Source organism: Stegostoma tigrinum, chromosome 2, assembly GCF_030684315.1.
Source record: "Stegostoma tigrinum isolate sSteTig4 chromosome 2, sSteTig4.hap1, whole genome shotgun sequence".
Classification (NCBI taxonomy): Eukaryota; Metazoa; Chordata; class Chondrichthyes; order Orectolobiformes; family Stegostomatidae; genus Stegostoma; species Stegostoma tigrinum.
The window spans coordinates 128,666,015-128,689,472 of record NC_081355.1 but is presented as its reverse complement, the minus strand read 5'-3'; the positions used below and the strand labels follow the sequence as shown (position 1 = coordinate 128,689,472).

Here is a 23,458-nt window from a genome sequence, read left to right as displayed (position 1 = left end):
ACATTAATTTCGTCATCTAAAAGGAAGGAGGCTTAGATTGCTAAATTCAATAATCAAAGATGCTTCTGTTTTGTCTGGATGAATGTTTATATAGTCAGTGACTAATTGGTTGGACATGTGTTATGAACAACAGGCTATATAAATATTGTGGTGACAAGAACAGGTCAGAGGTTAAGAATCCTGTAGCAGGTATTTCACCTCTTGACTCCCAAAAGCATGCTTACCACTTTTAGTGCATGAGTCAAGAATGTGATGGAATTCTTCCCTTTCCCTGGATGAGTGCAGCTCTAACAACACTGTGTAAAGCTTGACAATATCCCAAACAAAGCACCATGGTTGATTGATACCACATCTCCAAAATTCACTCGCCACACCACTGATACTTTGTGTGTACTATTTGCAAGATGCACTGCAGAAATTCACCAAGGCTCCATCCAAACTCTCGTGTTGCAGATACATGGGAATGTGCAAGTTAATAGCCAAGCATTGCAGATGTTGGAAATCTGAAATGAACACAGGAAAATGCTGGAGAAACATAGTAGGTCTGACTGATTTGGGGAGAGAATCAAAATTAACATCTTTAGACCGAAAAGACACGTCAGAAAAAAAGAGGGGCCAGGCCTGCTGAGTTTAAACAGCATTTTCTATATTTTTTCGACATGCACCATCCATGCAAACCATTCACCATCCAGACCTGGAAATACATTTCTGTTCCTTTGGTGTCTCTGGGTTGAAATCTTAGAACTCCCCCTCTAACAGCAGTATGGGTGTACCTACACCACATAGACCACACTGCTTCAAGAAGGCAGCTCATTGCCACCTCAAGAGCAGCTAAGGATTCACTCTAATGTTGGCCCTGTCTGTGGTGCTCTCATCTGATGAATGATTTTTGTTTTCTTTTAAATATCCTTGTGGGTTGCACTTGCAATGAGGAAAACAACCCTAAGTGCTTATGTAGATGACACTGTGGAGCTGGAGGAACACAGCAGGCTAGGTAGCACCAGAGGAGCAGGAAAGTTGATGTTTCGGGTCAGGACCCTTCTTCAGAAATTTTCTGAAGAAGGGTCCTGATCTCAAAAGCCAACTTCTAGCTCCTCTGGTGCTGCCTGGCCTGCTGTGTTCCTCTACTTCCACACTGTCGTCTCTGACTCCAGTATGGCAGTTCTTGCTTAGTTCTTAATAGGTGTTTATAATGAGCATCATTGTAATTTGTAATTTGGAAGATATTTAGCATTCCTACAATTCAACAGGAGAACACATTTCAGTGCAAAGCATAAGTCCAAGTAGGATGCCATTTACACAATCTGATCACTGGAGAAACAAAAATACGCTACAATTTCTTGTTTTGTGTGCATCAGCAGGGTGAGGGGTTATTCTTGAAGTTTTGAGATAAGTGCTCCTCATAGGCTAACTGAGCTGTGAAGGCAAGAAATCCCTGAACGATACAGGAGATGGTTAAAGGAAATCTATCCAGCGTTGAACAGTTTTTAGTTAATTAGCATGGTAAACTGTCAGAATAAGTCAAGTACAGGTGAAAAAGAAAACTGAGCAAATATAATGACAGGATGTTGAGTTCACCATTTAATTCAGCTTGGGTGGGATTGCCTGTAGACAAGGATGTGGCTTTGGTGTTTGCTAAAACTAGTCTGACCAATGTACAATTGAAGAAAATTGTAATTCCTCCATGCCTTAATTCAGGCAGGCAGGCAACCCTGTGTGTGTGTTGATATAGAAATGTTTTATAAAAATTCTATTGCAAGTTTATTTTATAAGTGGAGCATGGATTGGCAGAAGAAAAATACATGCAGAAGTAGATTTTTTTTTTAAATTTCTATTTAATTATGATTTTGTAATAGCTTTGAACACTAATTGAAAGAGTTCAGTAGTTTTAACCAGGAACCTGTACTGGATGAAAAATTTGCAGGAGTGATTGCAATAAAATAATTGAATTGAAGTTATTGAAAATTTTCAAGTTATTGTTGGCCAGAAAATAGATAAACTGTAACAATGCTTTTGTAAACTCACAAGAAGTTGAACTCAATAGATTTTTCTGTCCAAAGCTGAAAACTAAAAAGCATAACCAATTAGTTTTGTGTTGAAGATCGCTTCCTATCAATTCTTGGCCAAGCTAATAGAATTCATTTAGATTTTGGGTGTTTATGACTACTGTTGCATAATGTATGCTGTTGATCATTCATAAGAAATTTTGAAATATTTCATTTAAGGGTGGTACGGTGGCCCAGTGCTTAGCACTACTGTCTCTCAGCACCAGGGACCCAGGTTTGATTCCACCCTCAGGCTACTGTCTGGAGTTTGCATGTTCTCCCAGTGTCTATGTGGGCTTCTGCTGGGTACTCTGGTTTCCTTCCACAGCCCGAAGATGTGCAGGTTAGATGTATTGGCCATGTAAAATTACCCATTGTGTTCAGAGATGTGAAGGTTAGGTGCAATACAATACAATACAATACACAATAGGTGCTGGAGTAGGCCATTCAGCCCTTCGAGCCAGCACCACCATTCATTATGATCATGGCTGATCATCCACAATCAGTATCCTATTCCTGCCTTATCCCCATAACCCTTGATTCCACTATCTTTAAGAGCTCTATCTATCTCTTGCTTGAAAGTATCCAGAGAGTTGGCCTCCACTTCCTTCTGTGGCAGAGCATTCCATATATCCACCACTCTCTGGATGAAGAAGTTTTTCCTCATCTCTGTTCTAAATGGCCTACCCCTTATTTTTAAACTGTGTCCTCTAGTTCAGGACTCACCCATCAGGGGAAACATGCTTCCTGCCCCAGAGTGTCCAATCCCTTAATAATCTTTATATGTCTCAATTAGATCCCCTCTCATCCTTCTAAACTCAAGAGTATACAAGCCCAGTCACTCCAATCTTTCAACATATGATAGTCCTGCCATTCTGGGAATTGACCTTGTGAACCTACGCTGCACTCCCTCAATACCAAGAATGTCCTTCCTCAAATTTGGAGACCAGAACTGCACACAATACCCCAGGTGCGGTCTCACCAGGGCCCTGTTCAGCTGCAGAAGGACCTCTTTGCCCCTATACTCATTCCTCTTGTTATGAAGGCCAGCATGCTATTAGCTTTCTTCACTGCCTGCTGTACCTGCATGCTTGCTTTCATTGACTGAGTTACAAGAACACCTAGATCTCGTTGTACTTCCCCTTTACCTAACTTGACTCCATTGAGATAGTAATCTGCCTTCTAGTTCTTGCCACCAAAGTGGATAACTACACATTTATCCACAGTAAACTGCATCTGCCATGCATCCGTCCACTCACCTAGCCTGTCCAAGTCACCCTGTATTCTCATAACGTCCTCCTCGCATTTCACACTGCCACCCAGCTTTGTGTCACCAGCAAATTTGCTAATATTGCTTCTAATGCCTTCATCTATATAATTAATGTATATTGTAAACAGCTGCAGTCCCAGCACCAAACCGTGTGGTACCCCACTGGTCACTGCCTGCCATTCTGAAAGGGACCCGTTTATCACTACTCTTTGCTTTCTGTCAGCCAGCCAGTTTTCAATCCAAGTCAGTATTCTGCCTCCAATACTATGTGCCCTAATTTTGTTCACCAATCTCCTACGCGGGGCTTTATCAAAGGCTTTCTGAAAGTCCAGGTACACTACATCCACTGGTTCTCCCTAGCCCATCTTCATAGATACATCCTCAAAAAATTCCAGAAGATTAGTCAAGCACGATTTCCCCTTTGTAGATCCATGCTGACTCTAATCTATCCTGTTACTGCTATCCAAATGAGTCATAATTTCATCTTTTGTAATTGAGTTCGGCATCTTTCCCACCACTGATGTCAGGCTAACCGGCCTATAATTTCCTGCTTTTTCCCTCGCTCTCTCGTGCTCTCTCTCTCCTTGAAAAGTGGGACACCATTAGGTAATCATTTTCCAATGCGTCCATGATTTCTAGAGCCACCTCCTTAAGTACCCTGGGATGCAGATCATCAGGTCCCGGGGACTTGTCAGCCTTCAGACCTAACAGTCTATCCAACACCATTTCCTACCTAATATAAATTCCCTTCAGTTCGTCCATTACCCTAGGTCCTTCAGCCACTATTACATCTGGGAGATTGCTTGTGTCTTCCCTGGTGAAGACAGATCCAAAGTACCTATTCACCTCTTCTGCCATTTCCTTGTTCCCCAGAACAAATTCATTCGTTTCTGACTTCAAGGGCCCAATTTTAGTCTTAACCATTTTTTTTTCTTTTCACATAAAAAAAGATTTTACTATCCTCTTTTATATTTTTGGCCAGTTTTCCTTCGTATCTCATTTTTTCCTCTGTGTATTGCCTTTTTAGTTATCTTCTGTTGCTCTTTAAAAGCTTCCCAGTCCTCCGGCTTCCCGCTCGCTCGTCTTTGCTATGTTATACTTCTCTTTTATCTTTATGCAGTCCTTAACTTCCCTTGTCAGCCACAGCCACCCCTCCCTCCCCTTAGGATCTTTCTTCCTCTTTGGTATGAACTGATCCTGCACCTTCTGCATTATATCCAGAAATACCTGCCATTGCCCTTCCTCTGCCATCCCTGCTAGGGTATTGTACCATTGATCTTTGGCCAGCTCCTCCCTCATAGCCCCATAGTGCCCTTTGTTCAACTGTAATACTGACACTTCCGATTCTCCCTTCTCCCTCAAACTGCAGCTTAAAACTTATCATAGTATGATCACTACCTCCTAATGGCTCTTTTGCTTTGAGGTCCCTGATCAAATCCAGTTCATTGCACAACACCAGATCCAGAATTGCCTCCTCCCTGGTAGGCTCCAGTACAAGCTGCTCTAAGAATCCATCTCGGAGGCACTCCACAAACTCCCTTTCTTGGGGTCCAGTACCATCCTGATTCTCCCAGTCTACCCGCATGTTGAAATCTCCCATAACAACTGTAGTGATACCTTTGCAACAGGCCAATTTCAACTCTTGATTCAGCTTGCACCCTACATCCTGACTATTGTTTGGGAGCCTGTAGATAACTCCCATTAGGGTCTTTCTACCTTTAGAATTTCTTAGCTGTATCCATACTGACTCTATATCTCCTGATTCTGTGTCTCCCCTCGCAAGGGCCTGAATATCATTCCTCACCAACAGGGCCACCCGACCCCCTCTGCCCATCAGTCTGTCCTTTCAATAGCACGTATAGCCTTAAATATTCATTTCCCAGGCCCTGTCCACTTGAAGCCACGTCTCAGTTATCCCCACAACATCGTACTTGCCAATTTTCAACTGAGCCTCAAGCTCCTCCACCTTATTTCTTATGCTTCGTGCCTTCATTTATAATATTTTTAATTTGTTACTCCCCTCACCCTTCCTATAAATCCCTATTTCACTTGGCCATACCGTACGATCCCTTCTTGAGTTTTCTGCTCCATTGATTCTGTTGTCTTTCTTTAACTTGTCTTATTCTCACTTTCCCTTTAACTTCATTCTTAAATTTCCAGTTTGTCCCCCCCCGCCCCCCATTACTTAGTTTAAACACACCTGTGTTGCAGTGGCAAACCTGCCTGCCAGAATGCTGGTCCCCCACCTATTAAGATGCAGCCCGTCCCTCTTGTACAATTTATCCTTACCCCAAAACATACCCCAGTGATCCAAGAATTTTAAATCCTTGCTTCCGGCACCAGTTCCTCAGCCACACGTTCAAGTCCATTATCGCCCTGTTCCTGCCCTCTCCAGCCCAAGGAACGGGAAGCAAACCGGAGATAACCACCCTGGAAGTCCGCTTTTCAGCCTTCTTCTGAGTTCTTTGAAGTCCCGCTGTAGAATGCCCCTCCTTTTCTTCCCGACGTCATTAGTGCCGACATGCACCACCACCTCTGGCTCTTCACCTTCGCCTTTGAGGATTCCCTGCACTCTATCAGTGACGTCCTGGATCCTGGCACCAGGAAGGCAACACACCATCCTCAAATCCCGCCTGATGCCGCAGAAACTCCTTTCAGCCCCTCTCACTATGGGAGTCCCCTATTACCACAGCTCTTCGTGATGTCTGACTCCTCGGCTCTGTCTGTATGCCAATTTTTGACTCGCAGACTTGTCCACCTCTCGGACTGGCAGTGTCGTCTGTCTCGCCAGTTTCCAAGATAGTCAAGATAATAAAATGTGAGGCTGGATGAACACAGCAGGCCCAGCAGCATCTCAGGAGCACAGATAGTCAACCTGTTTATGATAGGTACTTCCCCTGGGGTCTCTTGTACCTCATTCATGTCTTCCTTAATCATCAACATCCCCCTTCTCTCTTTTGGTATCCTCAGTGTAATGACCTTGCTGAAGGCCCTGTCCAGAAAATTCTTGTGCATTAGGCATGGGAAATGCAGGGATAGAGTAGGGAGATGGGACTGGGTGGAATGCTCTTTGGAGGGTTGGTGTGGACTTGTGTGGCGGAATGCCCTGTTTCCACACTGGGGATTCTACTGTATAAGTTTAAGAAGTAGCGGTTTCAATATTTACATTTTTTGTCAGACAGAAATGCTATACAATTTGTGACAATTGAGGATGGTTGACTGATTGATGAAAGATAAAGTTGTCGTGGTCCCAAAGGGCCACAGGGCTGCTGTCTGTGTCTCTCTCTCTCTAAAGAGAGTTGGTGGGTTAACGTGAGGATCACCGTGCCTTGAATGAGGGTCATGGTTGAGAAGCTGGGACCTTCGTGGTGACCTCAGTTTACTGATACCAGAGGATTAAAAAGCAGTTAGCACGGAGTGTGTTGATCTCATTAAAATTGTGAATGCAACGTCTAATGTAGTTAAAACGTTGTAGAGCTCTTCCTTTGGTTCTCTTGACCCATTTTCCTGCACAAGATTGTCCCCTATAAAGTCTGGCCTTGAACACTTGATGTGCAAAGCCATGCCCAAAAACAATCCCCACGGTGCCAATGAGCGGTGAACAACTACCTACAATTTTTTTTTAAAAATCCTTTGACCCCTTGCTCTATCTTCATCTGAAAGTTAGTTTACATTCTTTTTGGGAACAAAACTCTTATTCTCCTAAAACAACTATAATGAAGCATACATAAGGGTACCAATATTTATTAAAAACCAGCTTATAGAGTGTAGTGACTTCAGTGGTATTTATTGTCACTTTCCTTTCGTCATTTTGTTGAAAATTGTGTGGGGAAAGTAATAAATGCTGTGACTTGCTTTCATGCTGCATTGGAAATACTAGAACATTTCAGTTTTAAAGGGACTACAGGTTTCTGCATTTGTCCAACATATTGCTCTCCAGTTGGCTATATTGAAACAGAAGTTAAAATTTATTGTTGTACTCTGCATGGAAAGATTTGGATGCATATAGAACCTTTTCGAAATCTCTGCATGTTTTTACAACTGATTACTTTTTGATACTTGTGGTAACAATAGAATCATAGGAAACAAGGCAAGATCCCTCCAACTGCAAGGAACCAAATGACCAGATAATCTGTTTTAAAGATGTCTAGGGAGTAAATATTAATCGGAAAAGAATCTGCCATGAATAAGTTTCTAGTATCAAGTAGCTGGGTATCTGAAGCACTATCCCCCTTATCTAAGGAAAGATATGCTGACGTTGGAGACCATCCTTGTTTGAATTATTTTTCTATTAATTGAATTCCTTTCATTATATGCCTGCGAAATCTTTTGTGGCTGTCGAAGGCTTAAGTTTCTGTTGAATTTCATTTGTATGCCTGATTATGTGACTGAGTTATATTGGCAATTTCCATGATTTACTGTTCCCACGTCAACAGCATTAACAGTAACAAATTTTTGGTCTTATTTCATTTATATTATTTCATTTCACATGCACCTGATTACCACACTTGCATTAAGTAAATGCTGTCTAAATCCACAGTTAAGACATAGCACTTCTGAGTAAGACTATATTCAATAAATCATCACTGATTTTGGTTTTATAATCAGATTGATCTTCAGATACTAGTTAAGCACAGCCATTCTTTTGAACATTACACGTCTAGTAAATATTCCTTCTAAATTTAGTACTATAACAAACCGCTGATCCAGTCCACCATTTTGTTACCTATTGCTATGGCCTCTTGGCACAATCAGTAATCTTCTTTGATTTCAGATTTTATGAAAAGATTTCACAAGTTGAGCTGAATCCTGCAAATTGTACAATCTTATCTATTCCAGAATGGAGTTGCTTATTACTAAAGGGACTTTTGCAGGCTTGTCAAACATTTCTGTGCATAGATTTAAACGATTTCAATAATAAGCATGCAGAAATGCTCACGTTTGTGGATTCCCCACTTTAAACATTTACAATGAATTATAAAACCACATTAGTAAATAAGCATGCAGAAATGCTCACGTTTGTGGATTCCCCACTTTAAACATTTACAATGAATTATAAAACCACATTAGTAAATATATAAAGAATTGTCATTGTGTTTCTTGACAGAAGAAACTTTATTCAAAGTAGGCACTGGAAAACCAAACAATCCACGCAAGCCTTTTAATAGCGTATTAGAGATAATGGGAATTGCAGATGCTGGAGAATCCGAGATAACAAAGCGTAGAGCTGGATGAACACAGGCCAAGCAGCATCTTAGGAGCGCAAAAGCTGACGTTTCGGGCCTAGACCCAGGCCCAGCACGTCAGTGCAAAAGACAACCATCCCCAACCATTTTCAGCCACTATTGCTGAGTAGTTGTTGCCACCCAGGTTGATAGGGTTGTTAAGAAGGCGTATGGTGTGTTAGGTTTTATTGGTAGAGGCATTGAGTTTCAGAGTTATGAGGTCATGTTGCAGCTGTACAAAACTCTGGTGCGGCCACACTTGGAGTATTGTGTACAGTTCTGGTCGCCGCATTATAGGAAAGATGTGGAAGCATTGGAAAGGGTACAGAGGAGATTTACCAGGATGTTGCCTGGTATGGAGGGGGAAGGTCTTAGAGAGAAGAAGGTTAAGAGGCAACATAATAGAGACATACAAGATGATCAGGGGATTAGATAGGGTGGACAGTGAGAGCCTTTTTCCTCTGGTGATGTCTAGCAGGAGGGGACATAGCTTTAAATTGAGGGGTGATTGATAGATATAGGACAGATGTCAGAGGTAGTTTCTTTACTCAGAGTAGTAAGGGCGTGGAATGCCCAGCCTGCAACAGTAGTAGACTCACCAAGTTTAAAGGCATTTAAATGGTCATTGGATAAACATATGGATGATAATGGAATAGTGTAGGTTAGATGGGCTTCAGATTGGTTTCACAGGTCAGCAAAACATCGAGGGCCGAAGGGCCTGTACTGTGCTGTAACTTTCTAAGTTCTATGTCCCCAGCATTACAGATGCCAGTTTTCAATCAATTCAATTCACCTCCACATTTTATCAAGAAAATGTTCAAGGTACCAGATACTGCAAAGTCTGTGGGCCCTGACAGCTCTCCATCAATTGTAGTGAAGAATTATGCTCCAGAAGTTGTTGCACCCCTAGTCTAGCTGTTCCAGTGCTGCTGTGACGCTGGCATCTACCCAACAACCTGGAAAATTGCCCAGATACTTCCTGTACACTCAGCAGAATACATCCAACCCAGCTAGTTACTGCCTTGTCAATCTACTCTTGATCATAAGCAAAGTGACGGAAGGCATCATCACAATGCAATCGAGCAGCATCTGGTAATCATCCAATTTGGGTTCTGCCAGTGCTACTCAACCCCTGACCTCATCACAGCCTTAGTTCAAACATAGAGAAAGCAGCTGAATACCCAGAGGTACGAGAGTAACTGCCCTTGACGTCAAAGCTGCATTTGACTGTGGCATCAAGCAATACTAGCAAAACTGTAGGCAGTTGGAATGGTGTGGGGAGGATCTCTCATTAGTTAGTGTCATACGTGGCACATAGGAAGATGGTTATGATTGTAGTTGGTCAGTTATCTCCGCTCCGGGACAACTGTCATTCAGGATAGTGGCTAGGCCCAACCATCTTCAGCTGCTTATCAGTGGCCTTCCTTTCGTCATAAAGTTAGGAGTGGGGATGTTTGCACAATGTACAGCACCAATCACCATGATTCAAATCGCAGATAGTCCATATTATGGATATCCAGCAATGCAAATTTATCTTGGAGTATACTAAATTATGGAGTGTCATGGAGGCTTGTCTTGATTTTGAATTTCTGGTGAGTCCTCTTCAAGCCATCTCAAAAGCAGAGAAATCGGTTGTCTTTCCAAAGAAAACGGGCTATTGCATAAACACTTAGAGTAGCTCATTTAAGGAATTACACATAGATTACAGTGCAGATCATTTGGCCCACCAATTCATTGTCTGCCCTTCACAGTAGTGGTGGTACTCATTCAAGCAATCAATTTTTCTCCCAAGTCCATTTATTGTCTCCCCTTGAGCTATCAAAAGAACATATTCTAGTATGCTGAATGGTTTCTGAACCATTAACTCTGGTAGTCTGTTTGGACAGCCTCAGTCCTCTGCAAATAAACCAAGTCTAGATCTCATTCAGTTTGTGTATCCATATGTATTTTTTTTGCCACATAAGTATATATGGTAAGAGCACGCAATAGTCCATATTATGGATGTCTAGTAATTGTAGTACCTTATTTCTGTCGCCGAACGTCTACCAATGTAAGTAATTACATGATATTGTCACAATGACAGATCAGAACTCAAGTTTTAGGAACATATTAAACTTGTAATTGTAATGTGGGGGTTCTTAACTTCAGTCGCTATCTTTGGCACTTATCTGAAGAGAGATCTTTGTAATGTTGCACCTTGTAAAGTGTCAGGAAGCTTCAGTCAGAAGGGCTTCAAAAAGAGACACACACTGCAAACTGAAATATAATTTCCTGTGAGTGGTCTTAGTATAAGCAACATGATTTGAGAAAACATTTTTATGCAAGACATCTTACTATTAATCCCCTTTGAAGACTTCACAAGAATACAGGTAAAAAGCCATGTCTCTTCTAATCCTTTCTACAACAGTGTGGACTTCTGAGGTCACAACTTAGTAGCCGCAACTTCTCAACCAGAAGTCAGTCTGTCTGCACACCAATCAGCAGATTTGTGGTGTGCATAAGCAGCCATGCAGCTTAAGGGGTTTTTGGTTAACAGCCACTTTCAACCCTGGTCTGTGAGTGTTAAGTGTCACAGCTGAGAAGATACCAAGGCATCCTTGCACTGCATGTACAATTGAAGAGTGAGGGAACTTCCTCTCTTTGCTGTAGCCAGACACAAGTGAAACCACAGTCAAAACAGGATAAAGGCCTTCCTGCAGATCTGTAAAACCAAAAATCTTTGTCAACCTCTTGCATATCAGTGCAAGTGCTACTGGTACTATCCAACTTAATGCTGCAATGTTCCTCTATATTATTCTCCAACATTCGAGAGACTGACGTATCTTTTCACCTATTTTAGCCTCTCTGCTTATTTCTGATCTATATCTTATTATTTCTTCACAATTTATTAAGTAATAAACATGTTCTTTTACTAACTGAAGAAAGCCTGGTAAAATAGGCTAATTTTAAATTCATTTTGTCATGAAAAAGTGTGCCACTGAGGGTAGGATCTTTATATATTAGCCTTGTTGCAACTAACCAAGGCGATCAGTAAATAAAGAAGGTAGACTGACTTCGTCTCTCCTCAGCTGGGATCTTGACCGTGTAATGCATCCTGTCTCCAACTGCAGTAAATTAGGAAGCCTTGTTGGGGTTGATCTTAACAATATGCATGAAGACTGTCCTGTTGTGCATCCAAATGGTTTGGTGCCCATGAATTTATTAATGTTGGAAATCCAAGAACTTGGGTCTGTAAACCCTTTGTAAATGTATGCCCTCAAGTTTGTTGGACATGATTGTTAACATCCCTTTGATTTTCATGTAAACAGATTTGAACTGTGATGACAGTTTGGGGAAGGAAGCTGGTTAAGTGGGAACAGCAATGTTGAGTCTGACCTTGTGCAGTATTATTGTCGGGCAATATCTGAACAGAACAGTTTTCAATAAATTGTATTTTGGAAAGAAGCACTTGGAAATCTTTAATTGCTCATTCCACTCGAGTGTGGTTTAGAAAATTTCTTCAGTGAACTGGCAGTAATATTTGATTCAACCCAGAGATTTGTGCCACTTCACAAAAGTTGGGTTGTGTAATTGTTTCCGTTTTATAAATTTCTCCTGTTGTAGAATTTTTAATATAGCACAAAAGTACCAGCAGTAACAGCCGTGCAGCACTGTAGTGGATGTTATTGGACTAAATAGGATTGACTTGTCAAACAGATAATGCAAGTTCAGAACCTGCCATGAAGATTTGAAAGTTTGAATTCAGGTTTAAAAATAAACATTAGGTTGTTATCATTAAGGGTAACCATAAACTTATTGAATATTCAGAAAATTTCAATTCCTCTTTAAAGCAGCAAAACCTGATATCTCCTCTACAATGGTCTGTATGAGTCTAGTGTCTGATAGTGGTCTTGGCCCTGCCTCTGTGATTTAGCAAACTACTGTTAACAAAATGCAGATTTTTTTTCTTCATTCAGCAAATGCAGGCGTTGCTGGCTTGGCCAGCATTCATTGCCTGTGGTTTTGGAAAACAGCCCTTGGGGAAAATGGGAAGAGCAATCCACTGCAACCTTGCCAGCTATGCCCAGATTTTGAGAATTATTTTTACTTTAAAGTAAAGGCCTTTCTTTAATTAAATTTGGAAGTATTGGAAATTTTACTTTTCACTTTGACACACATCTCAGCCTTTGCAGAACACCTACACTCGGTTTGCACTGAACAACTGCACTTCTCAGTCGCGAACCATTTCAACTTGCCCTCCCATTCTGCAGACAACATGTCCATCCTGGGCCTCCTGCAGTGCCACAGCAATGCTACTCGAAGGTTGCACCGAACAGCAAATCCTATTCTGCTTGGGAGTCTTATAGCCCAAATGGCATCAGTGTGGACTTCACAAGCTTCAAAACCAGTCCAGCTTGTCCCTGCGTCCCTAACCTGTCCTTCTGGCCTATCCCCTCCTCCCACCTCCTAACCTCACCCCCCCACTCTTCCCCCCCCCCCCCGACCTGTCCGTCCTCCCTGGACTGACCTATCTCCTCTTTATCTCCACACCTACACTCACCTTTACTGGCTCCATCCCCACCTCTTTGACCTGTTTGTCTCCTCCCCACCTATCTTCTCCTCTATCCATCTTCTATCTGCCTTCCCCCCCCCTCTCTTCCTATTTATTTCGGAACCCTCTTCTCCTCCCCGATTTCTGAAGAAGGGTCTAGACCCGAAATGTCAGCCTTCCTGTACTAACTTGTAGTCTGCATCAAGGTCAGCAGTTAATGATTAGCTAATCCATTTTATAAAAACTGCTAGATTCAAAAGCATGCGGAATGCATCAAAGCTGAATTGACTGTTTTAAAGCTTTTACTTTGCTCAACTTGATATGGATCAAGTGTGCATGTTGGTGTAATGTTTCAGTAGACTTGACAAATATATGGAAGGCCTTGTCAGTCTTTCATCAGTGCCTGTTTTTGGGCCGGAACCTTGTCAGAAAAATTGGGTTTGGACGCACTACAGCTAAGATGAGGAGAAAATGAACTTGTTTGTTAGGAAGTATCACTTGTGTACCATTTACACAATTTTGAAAGCAATGCACACTTAAGTTTAAATGTACTGCAACCTAGGCATACTATGGCTGCCCTATCGGCCTACCTCTAACTGCACATAGAAGTAACTTGTATAGCCTTTACTAGATTTTTGGAGTAATCTGTAGCTCAGGTTGTGGGTGTTGAGGTTGGTTGGCTGGCTCGCCAAGCTGGTCTGTTGTTTCGCAGACGTTTCGTTACCATGCTGGGTAACATCCTCGGTGCAGCCTCCGATGGAGTGTCGGTGTGTTTTCCCGCCTGGTTTTTAAACTCTGGGGTCCGTTGAGATGGTTTGCTTCACTTCATGTTTTCCTTCCTAATGGAATGTTATATGGGGTTGAGTTCAATGTATTTATTAATAGCACGCTTTGTGGAGTGTCCTGCTTCCAGGAATTTTCGTACTTGTCTCTGCCCAGCCTGTCCCAGGATCATGGTGTTGCCCCAGTCGAAGTGGTGATTCTCCTTGTCCACGTGGATTGAGATGTGACCGTATTGGTCGTGTCTTTTTGTAGCCAGTTGGTGTTCATGTGCTCTTGTTGTTAGTTTCCTTCCTGTTTGTCCGATTGTACTGTTTCTCACAGTCTCTGCAGGGGATTTGGGCCATGACATTTGGTCCTGTCCTTGGCAGGGCGTGGGTCTTTAGTTCGGGTAAGGTTGAAGTGGGCTTGTGTGCCACTCCAATGCCCTGCGGTCATGGGAGTCTTTTGGTGAGTTCCGACATATTCCTGATGTAGGATAGTGTGATGAGTGTGTCAGGGCATGTAGAACCTTCCTCATGTTGTTCGTGTAGGAGCTAAAGACCCACGCCCTGCCATGGACAGGACCAATGTCATCTACAAAATCTTTTGCAGGGACTGCGGAAACACCTACGTTGGGCAAACAGGAAGGAAACTAACAAAAGAGTACATGAACAACTGGCTACAAAATTGACCAATATGTGCTCATCTCAATCCACGTAGACAAGGAGAACCACGATTTCGACTGGAACAACACCAAGTTCCTGGAACAGACTAGGCAGAGACGAGCACAAGAATTCCTGGAAGCATGGCACTCCACGAAACATGCTGTTAATAAACACATTGAACTCTACCTTATATACATTCCACTATGGAGGAAACCCGGAAGCGAGGCAATCCAGAGTTTAGAAACCAGCCGGGAAAACACCGACGCTTCATCGGAGGCTGCACTGAGGATGTTACCAGCACAGTAACAAAGCGTCTGCAAAACAACAAACCAGCTCGGTGAGCCAACCAACCTCAACAGTCTTTTCTAGAATAAAATGAAGAAATGATCTTCATGAAAGTACGTTTTTATTGAAGAGCTTGAGGATTGAGGATAGAGTTCAGTGTGTAATGAGTAATGTGTGCTTTTTTAAAACTGATAGCCGTACAGTTTATTTTTCTAGTTAATTTGAAGTGAAGTTTGGAAGAGTGTTGAAAAAGTTTTTGAGAAGAAAATTCGGCAGTTGTGTGCTGCTTAAAAAGTTAAAAGAAAATCACTTACAGAATTATGTTGTCATTAAAAGAAGTGTAACTGATCATAAATATTTAGTTGGCTTGATTGGCAGTCTGCCATTGAACTGTAACAACTCACCAAATGTATTTAAATAGCGTCCCTCATCTGTGAATTTCGCTACAAAGTTGAGAGCAGAAAATTCATAGTAATGCTAACATCTTCAAATTATAATGTCCTGCCTCCAGCATATATTGCCTTGTCATTATTGTCACTGGAGCCATGTTCTGGAGTTCCCTGTCAAAACTATAATAAGCACAATCACTACAAGGGCAGCAGCAGTTAGATCCATTCCACTTTATTTGCCCTACACCGGTAAATGAGTGTAATGTTTCCAGCGTCGCCTTGGTCCCTGAATAAATTGAGTTTTAAAAAGAATAAAACAAAACCTCAGTTCATCTGATTTATCATTATAAGTTCTTTTCAACAAAAATACTTGAAAATAAAAGGATAAATTGCATCCTGAACGTTGAGTAATTGTGCAAAATTTAATAAATGTGAACAGCCAAGGTTTTCTTCCACTTGCATATTGCCCCAAATATAGCCAATTTAAAATTTATTTTTCTTGTATTAAATATCTCCATAATCTCACTTTGTCTGTGTCTAATGTCTATGTTGTATTTCCCCAGTCTCTCCATATTGATTGATTATAGCATCTTGTGTACACTCTTTTCCTATTATTAAAGTTGAGCGGTTTGCTGTTTGTCATTTTCTGGTTTCCATACCTAACATCCCTAATGTCAGCCTTGCTTTGGTGATGACATTCTGCTTCTGAGTCAGAGGTAGCCGTAGAAGTTACAACTCTGAGACGAGTGCACAATCTAAGTTGATATTTCAATGCAGTATGAGTGTCTGTGTGCTAGGCTTCAGAGCTGTCATCTTTTGGTTGAGGTACTAAACTGAGGCATTTGAGCAGCTCTCGCTTTTTTCCTAACCAATAACTTACATCATTTTCATTAGAGTGGATTAACAGTTTTTTATTGCGTTGTTTGTGGGACTTAACTATGCGCACATTGACTGCTCTGGTTCTCTGCAAAACAAGTACCTACACTTCTTCAATATTATTTAATGACACGATATTCTGGAAGGTGTTATACAACTACACAAGTTTCCTTTCTTGCCATTCTGTCATCCACTCCCCTTCAAGATCCTTCTTAAAAGTACTTAGTGGAACTTTCTGGTAATATAACTTTATCTCCATCATCTCATCCCTTAGGGCAATTTAGGCACTATGTGAATGTGATTTTTATTTTTGTTGCGTTATAGTACCTGCTTATCTTTAGTGTACAGTTTTGCCCAGTTATTTAGTTTTGAGATATTGCATTGGTTACCCTGTTTTGAACTACTTCAGAAGTTCTCTGCACACCTGCTTTCAGCAAAGCTGCCTCAATTATTGAAATGTCTTTAACGGTAACTTCTACTGCAGTTTGGTTACAAATTGTTCTTATATTCAATCTGACTTATTACATTGACCCTTTAATTCAATATCTTGAATTTAGTAATTGAGGTAAAATTGACCACTTTGCTGTTAGAATGGGTGTTCTGTTATCTTCATTGTAACTTGCTAAAATTGCATAATTGTCTGATAATACCTGGTGCCACTCTCATTGTCACTCTAAATCAGGATTTCTCAACCAGTGGTCAGATGGTTTGTTGGTCTGTGAGATGTTTCCACAGAATTCTGCAAAAACAACTAGTACAAACTGTTACAGAGAGTAGTGTACACTGGGACTGACCTAATTTTGAAGTTATCACCAACAGCAACAAAAAGCAGATTCCCTCAATTTATTTGATATGAAACAGAAGCAAATTAATTGAAAATTAGCTTTCAGTAGCTGTAGAGTCAACAAAAGTGTGCTTCCTCTTTACACCTCTCACTCTGGGTACCAGCATTACTGGGATACAGGACTTGCTTCTCATCAGAGATGGTATTGTTTATTTCTGTAGTGGAAAAGAATAAAATTGCATCAAATTTACAGTTATTAATTGAAAGCAGTATAGGCTGCCCCCAGATTGAAAATAGGTTCTGTCTTTGATCCATTAGCAAATTAATTTGCCTACAAGTTGGAGCATAAAGCAGAAGAATATATAAAGGACAATCAGCCCCTAAGAAACCAGTGCCACCAATCAACTGAAACTGTGTCTGTAAAGAAGAGTATTTCTTAATTTATATAACGTCAGATACTCCAATGTTGCATATTAAGGAAGGGTTTTATTAAGACCATCGCAACCCTGTTAGTATAAGACATAGACTGGTCATCTGTTCCTACCTACCAGTTCCAGCCTCCTTTCAATGTAGCACTCCTTGATTACTGCACTGGAGCTTTTACAATGGAGCTTGCCTGGTCACATTAAGCAAAACAAAAATAATAAATCTGTGTTTAAGTATAACTTTTTTTAAAAGGGGAAAAGGACTTATTGGGCGGGTCTGTATAATTTTTATAATGACAGTTTAGAGGTCAGAGGCCATGGAAGCAAAAATATTAAAAGTCATTGCTGTCAGTGATTTTAGTAGCTAGTTCTAATCAGATGGGTCCTCATTAGGCAAACAGGAACCACCTAGATGTAGTAGTTGAATGACAGTAGTTGCAAGTTTTAAAATGATATATGTTGCACGGTGACTCATTGACTAGCACTGCAGCCTTGCGGCACGAAGGAACCAGGTTTGATTCCAGCTACATGCAACTGTCTGTATGGAATTTGCACATTCACTCCAAGTCTGCCTGAGTTTCCTCTGGATGCTCTGGATTCCTGGAACGGTCCAAAGATGTATTGGTAAAGTATATTGGCCATTCTAAATTGCTCCACTTGTCCAGGGATGTGTAGGCTTGGTGAATTAGCCATGGTAAATGCAGGGGTGGTGGGTTTGGCTGGGATGCTGTTGGCAGAGTTGGTGCAGACTCGATGGGCCAAAGACTTCTATTTGTACTGTGTAGAATCGTATCGCTCCGTATTTAAAAAGGAATCAGATTTAAACACTTATATTCTTGTTTCATATGAAAATCTAAACAATGCTAAATAAACATATGTGGAAGTGTAATCAATTAATTCTTCAATGTTGAAAGTTCAAGCTGTATTTTACATGAAAATGATTGACTGTTTTGCATTATTGACAGGGAATCCTAGGAAGTAAGTGAGGTCTTAATGAAAAGTTGAAAGTCATTCATACAAACATCAATTAAAGCAATGTCCAATCCAAAAAACTGAAATAACTGTGGAAGCTGTAAATCAAGAACAAAAACCAGAAGTTGCTGGAAAAGCTCAGCAGGCCTGGCAGCATCTGTGAAGAAAAAGGCAGAGTTAAAGTTTCGGGTCCGGTAACCGTTCTTCAGAATTGGGACTGAGGAAAGGGTCACCAAACCCAAAATGTTAACTCTGCCTTTTTCTTAAGATACTGCCAGGCCTGCTGAGCTTTTCCAGCAACTTCTGGTTTTTGTCCAATCCAAAAAGACCCTTTGGAACACACCTCTGAGAAGAAGGCAGGTTTCAGAGTATCAAGCCAATTTCGGTAGCTGCAGGCATGATAAATTATTTGGAGATAAGCCACTGAGACCAAAGACCAACTGATGCAGACTTTTTAAGAAAAATACATGACACAATAAAATGATCTGAGTACATTCGCTGAAACAGAACAAAGAGCTTTATGTGCAGTTTGCAGTTCTGTATGTAACCCATGTACAATGGCCTATGGGTTGAAAAGCTATTATAAATTTGTATCTTATCCGTAACACATAATTATTTTTGTTTTAATGCCCAAGTAGGAGTGTACTTCTTAAACCAGCCCTGTTTCATAAAATCATACAGTACAGAAGAGTCCGTTTGGCCCACTGAGTCTGTACTGCCATACCTACACCAGTCCCACTTTCCCTGCACGAGTGTCATGACCCTGAATGTTAGGATATTTCAAGTGCTCATCCTTCTTTGACACCTGATAAGCTACAATGTTATGTTGTGCCTCCAGATGCTCACTGCCCTCTGGGAGGAAACAGTTTTCCTCAAATCCTTTTCTAAACCTCCTGCCTTTCACTTGAAATTGCACCCTGTTGTCATTGATTCTTCAACTAAGTGGAACAGCTGCTTTCTATTTACCTGCCCATGTCCTTCATAATTTTATACACCTTGAGCATGTTTTCCCTCAACCTTCTCTGCCTCAAAGCAAATAACCTGAGCTTACCCAGCCTCTATCCATGGCTGAATTGCTTCCATGCAGGCAACATCTTGGAGACTCACCAGTGCACCCCCAACCTCACCCAGTGTAATTACATCCTCCACATGTGGTGACAAGAACTGAACCCAGTTCTTCAGCTGTAGATTAACAAAAGTTCTGTGCAGCTCGAACATGACCTCCCTGTTCTTATAATCTATGCCATGAATGGTAACAGCAAGTGGTGGGCAGACATGGTAAGCTGAAGGGCCTGTTCATCTGCTGTGCTGTACTGTTCTTTGTTCTGATATTGGATAGGTAGTTTTGTGATTCTGTATTTTTCATTGCTTTTCTACTATTCCTTTCAGATGACTTTGAAATATATCATTTACATTGGACTGATTTGCTGTTGCATGTGGGGCGGACTTGCCCAATCAGGTAACGTTGGCTAAGGCTGTATATCACTATGCACTTAACAGATATTCAAACTTGAATATTCCTTTTTAAATATCATTGTTTCTGATGACACAAGTGATTCCAAAAGATTATCAATTTAACTCCCTCATCTTAACAGGGTTAATAAAGTTCAGATGTTTTTTATTCTACAGTTCATCAACACTACAAGTCAGCCAAAAGAGCTATATGTGGCCAGTGCCTCATCAGAATGCTGCCTTTTTGCAACATCATGGGTTGCCTTTCACATATATGCTGACTATGCCCCGTTGTATCTTGACCTTCTCCCAACCGTGCTGTTGAGTCTGTGCCATTGAACGACTTTGATACCTGATAAGCTACAATGTTATTGATTAAGCATTTAGGTTTAAAACTGTTGTCTTCAACATCACCTCAAACTCTGTACTTAACACTTTCCTTCACCATTGTTGGCTGTTGCATCTCACTGAAGCAAATTATTCAGTCTTGAAATTTTATTTGATTCTCAACTGAATGTTAAAACTCTTTATCTTTATCATAGCAACAGGGCACTTGCACCTCTGTAGTGCTGTGCAGACACTGTTGCCTAAATTTTCATTTTGCCTTCAACAGAGTTGTCTGTCCTAGTGCATAAATCTGTAACTGTATTCTGTTCCTTGCCACGCATTAAAACACTAAATGAAATTAAGCTTTGCATTATTTTATGCAATTAACATTAGCATATTTTGGAAACAAATTGAAGGGGGATATTATGGAAGCACATAAAATTATGAAGAGAATCGATAAGAGAAGCAGGGAGGTTGTTTCTGCTGGCGGGTGAAACTAGAACTAGGGGGCTTAGCTTCAAAATAGGGGAATGCAGATTTAGTACCGAGCTGAGGAGGAAATTCTTCACCTAAAGGGTGGGATTCCCTGCCCAGTAAAGCAGTTGAGGCTATCTCATTGAATGTTTTTAAAGCAAAGATAGATTTTCGAGCAGTAAAGGAATTATAGGTTATGGTTAGCAGGAGCGTAAGTGGAATTGAATACACAAAAAGATCAGCCACGCTCTTGTTGAATGGCAGAGCAGGCTTGATGGGCCAGTTGGCCCACCCCTGTTCCTATATCTTATGATAAAATATACTTGATACTGAACTGATATTTCCTCTCCGTGACATACATTTTGCTTATTGACAGAACTGCTAAATGGTGAAATTGTGGCGAATAAAAACATTCTGGGGCTTCTTTGTCTATCCCATTAATATTTTTACACTTATTTTCTGTTTTGAATAACTGGTCCAGGATTTTAATCTCTCCTTACGGCCTATGTGTTGGTATAGTTGACTTTTTCCAACATGGTATTCAAGATGTTTCTGACTACAACAAGTACCTATCATTATAAATGACTAGACGCGTTTGCAGCAATTTAATTTGCCTTTTTAAATGCAGATCCCAGTGAGTGTTTGAAAGCCAATGCCAAATCATGTGGAGACTGTATACAAGCTGGTAGAAATTGTGGATGGTGCACGAAAAATGTAAGTTTTCAATTATGGAAATAGGAAATAGACAGATGTTGCTATTGATAAAAGTAATCCTTGTCAAGTTTAGGTAACTTTCCTGTAATGCAATACGTATAGACTATAAATGTGTTAATGGTTTGTAAGTTAAAAGTTCACAGGCAAAAGTGAATTCAGCCTAAAACCTTTTGACAACATTAATGATTAAGAGCTGCACATTCTGGCATTCTTAGTTTTAACATTTTACGAAAGCATTTAACCTATAAAAAAATTTTTAAAACAAAAGCTCAAATACTTTACATACTTCTCATTCTTTGATACATAAAATTGATATATACTTCGATATGAAAAAAATTAAGAAATTATCTTTGAATATTTCCTTATTCTTATCTAGTTGCCAGTGATTGTGGAAGAATGTGTATTGTTGATTTCTTTCAAAGAAAAGTATAGAAAGGAATTTTTAATAAAAGTAACAGGATTGGAACTGGGTTAGAACAACAGTTGGGTGTTGCATAGAGCTGGGAATTAAAACTGCAACCATGTGTTGGAGGACAAAAGGGAAAAGTGCATCTTGAAATTACAAAAGAAATCCAAGAAAGAGCGAATGAAAGATCTGAAAAGTGATCAGGAGTTGATGGAAAATGGAGAGTAATGTATGAAGTTGTTCCATGAACTGATGAAGAATAAAGCAATGAGACAAGGAATTTAAAACGAGAGCGCGCACTGGAAGGGGACAAGTCTGTATCTTTTTGTTTTGAGACATCTGACTGCCAAGAAATTACAACAATGATTGGACTCCATAACTTTTTAAAATCAACCTGTTCAGAGATATTATTATATTTGGAGCAGATTTTCTAAATGTTGAGAGACTAAGTAGTTGTGGGGGGGGGTGTGGTAGGAATGATGAGATGCTAAATTGGTTAGCGTTCCAGTAGAAAAGAATTACAAGTATGTCATCGCTCATATTTAAAATGGACAGTCTTGAAAGTCTGCCTGTTCCAAATGAAGGATTATCTGCTTTCGGTGGCTCAAATATACATCTCCCAGCTCCTTACCTCACACTATGTTGAAATTATGAAAAGACATCAAATGTAAAGAAATAATTACTGCTTAATGAGGTCAGAAAACTAAAAGTGACCTTTTTATTTGTAGGGATTCTTGCAGCAGGGCGAACCAAACTCTGCACGGTGCGATGACATAGAATCATTAAAAAAGAGAGGATGTGAAGTTGAAGATATTGAAAATCCCAAAGGTTCACAACATGTAGATGCAAATAAAGAACTTACTGGACGTACAAGTGGCGAAAAGGTAGAGCTGAAAGACATTACACAGATCAGACCACAGAAGCTAACTCTGAAATTACGATCAGGTATTTCCATAGTTTGGGTTTTGTTTCTTGCTATGAGCTGAGTTTAGCTTATGTACTGCTGCATATTATAGTCACTGAACCTTTCAAATATATGACTAATAAAAATTATGCAGACCAAAATGGATTGGTGATCCATTTCATTGGATGTTCAGAATCAATTTTATATCCTAAGAAATTCCATCATCGTCACGCATAGTCGGTAGCCCTGCATTGTGTGTGCACCCAGTTGTGGGATTCTGGACATGTAAGCTGCGTTCTCTTCTTGATAGCATGTTTGTGGAATAAATATGCAGCTAACTGAAAGACATCCCAATTGCTAAAAGTTACACTATCTGAAAACTGTCCACATTTTGATCAGGACTTTGTGTGCAAAATAGCCTGACATGTTTGATAGGGAGTGCAGGCCAGTTTTATGATTTGATTTATTATTGCCATGTGTGCAGAGGTACAGTGAAAAGTATTGTTTAGTGTACTATTTGACAAATCATACCTTATGAGTTCATCAGGGTAATAGAACAGGTCGTAACACTACAGAGAACGTGCAGAGAAAGATCAACTCTAATATATAAAATGTCTGTTCAAAAGGCTGATAAAAGCAGGGGGGAGAAACTGTTCTTTAATTTGTTAGTACATGTTTTCAAACTTTTGTATCTTCTGATGAATGACTAGTCAATGAGGTGAACCAGTTCTACTTTTTGGCAAGTGCTAGGCAACGACCACCTGCAACAAGAGAAACCTAACCATCACTCTTTGCCATCCAACTGCATTACGCCACTCTTGACATTCTGGGGGTTACCATCGATTAGAAACTGAACTGGACTAGTCATGTAAATACTGTGGCCAAAAGAGCAGATCAGAAGCTAGGAATCCCATAGCGGGTAATTCACCTGACTGCAAAGCCTGTCCACCAA

General features: G+C 40.5%; 1 protein-coding gene across 2 annotated transcripts in view; it reads left to right on the top strand.

Annotated features, from left to right (window-relative positions):
- Window positions 1–23,458, top strand: part of LOC125462310 (integrin beta-1-like) — an 89,592-nt gene that overhangs the window by 21,776 nt on the left and 44,358 nt on the right. For both annotated transcript variants that reach the window (XM_048552201.2, XM_048552211.2), the window contains exons 2-4: window positions 19,619–19,688; window positions 21,111–21,196; window positions 22,331–22,547. In XM_048552201.2, the coding sequence (XP_048408158.1) occupies window positions 19,619–19,688; window positions 21,111–21,196; window positions 22,331–22,547 (373 nt within the window). The remainder of the gene's footprint in view (window positions 1–19,618; window positions 19,689–21,110; window positions 21,197–22,330; window positions 22,548–23,458) is intronic.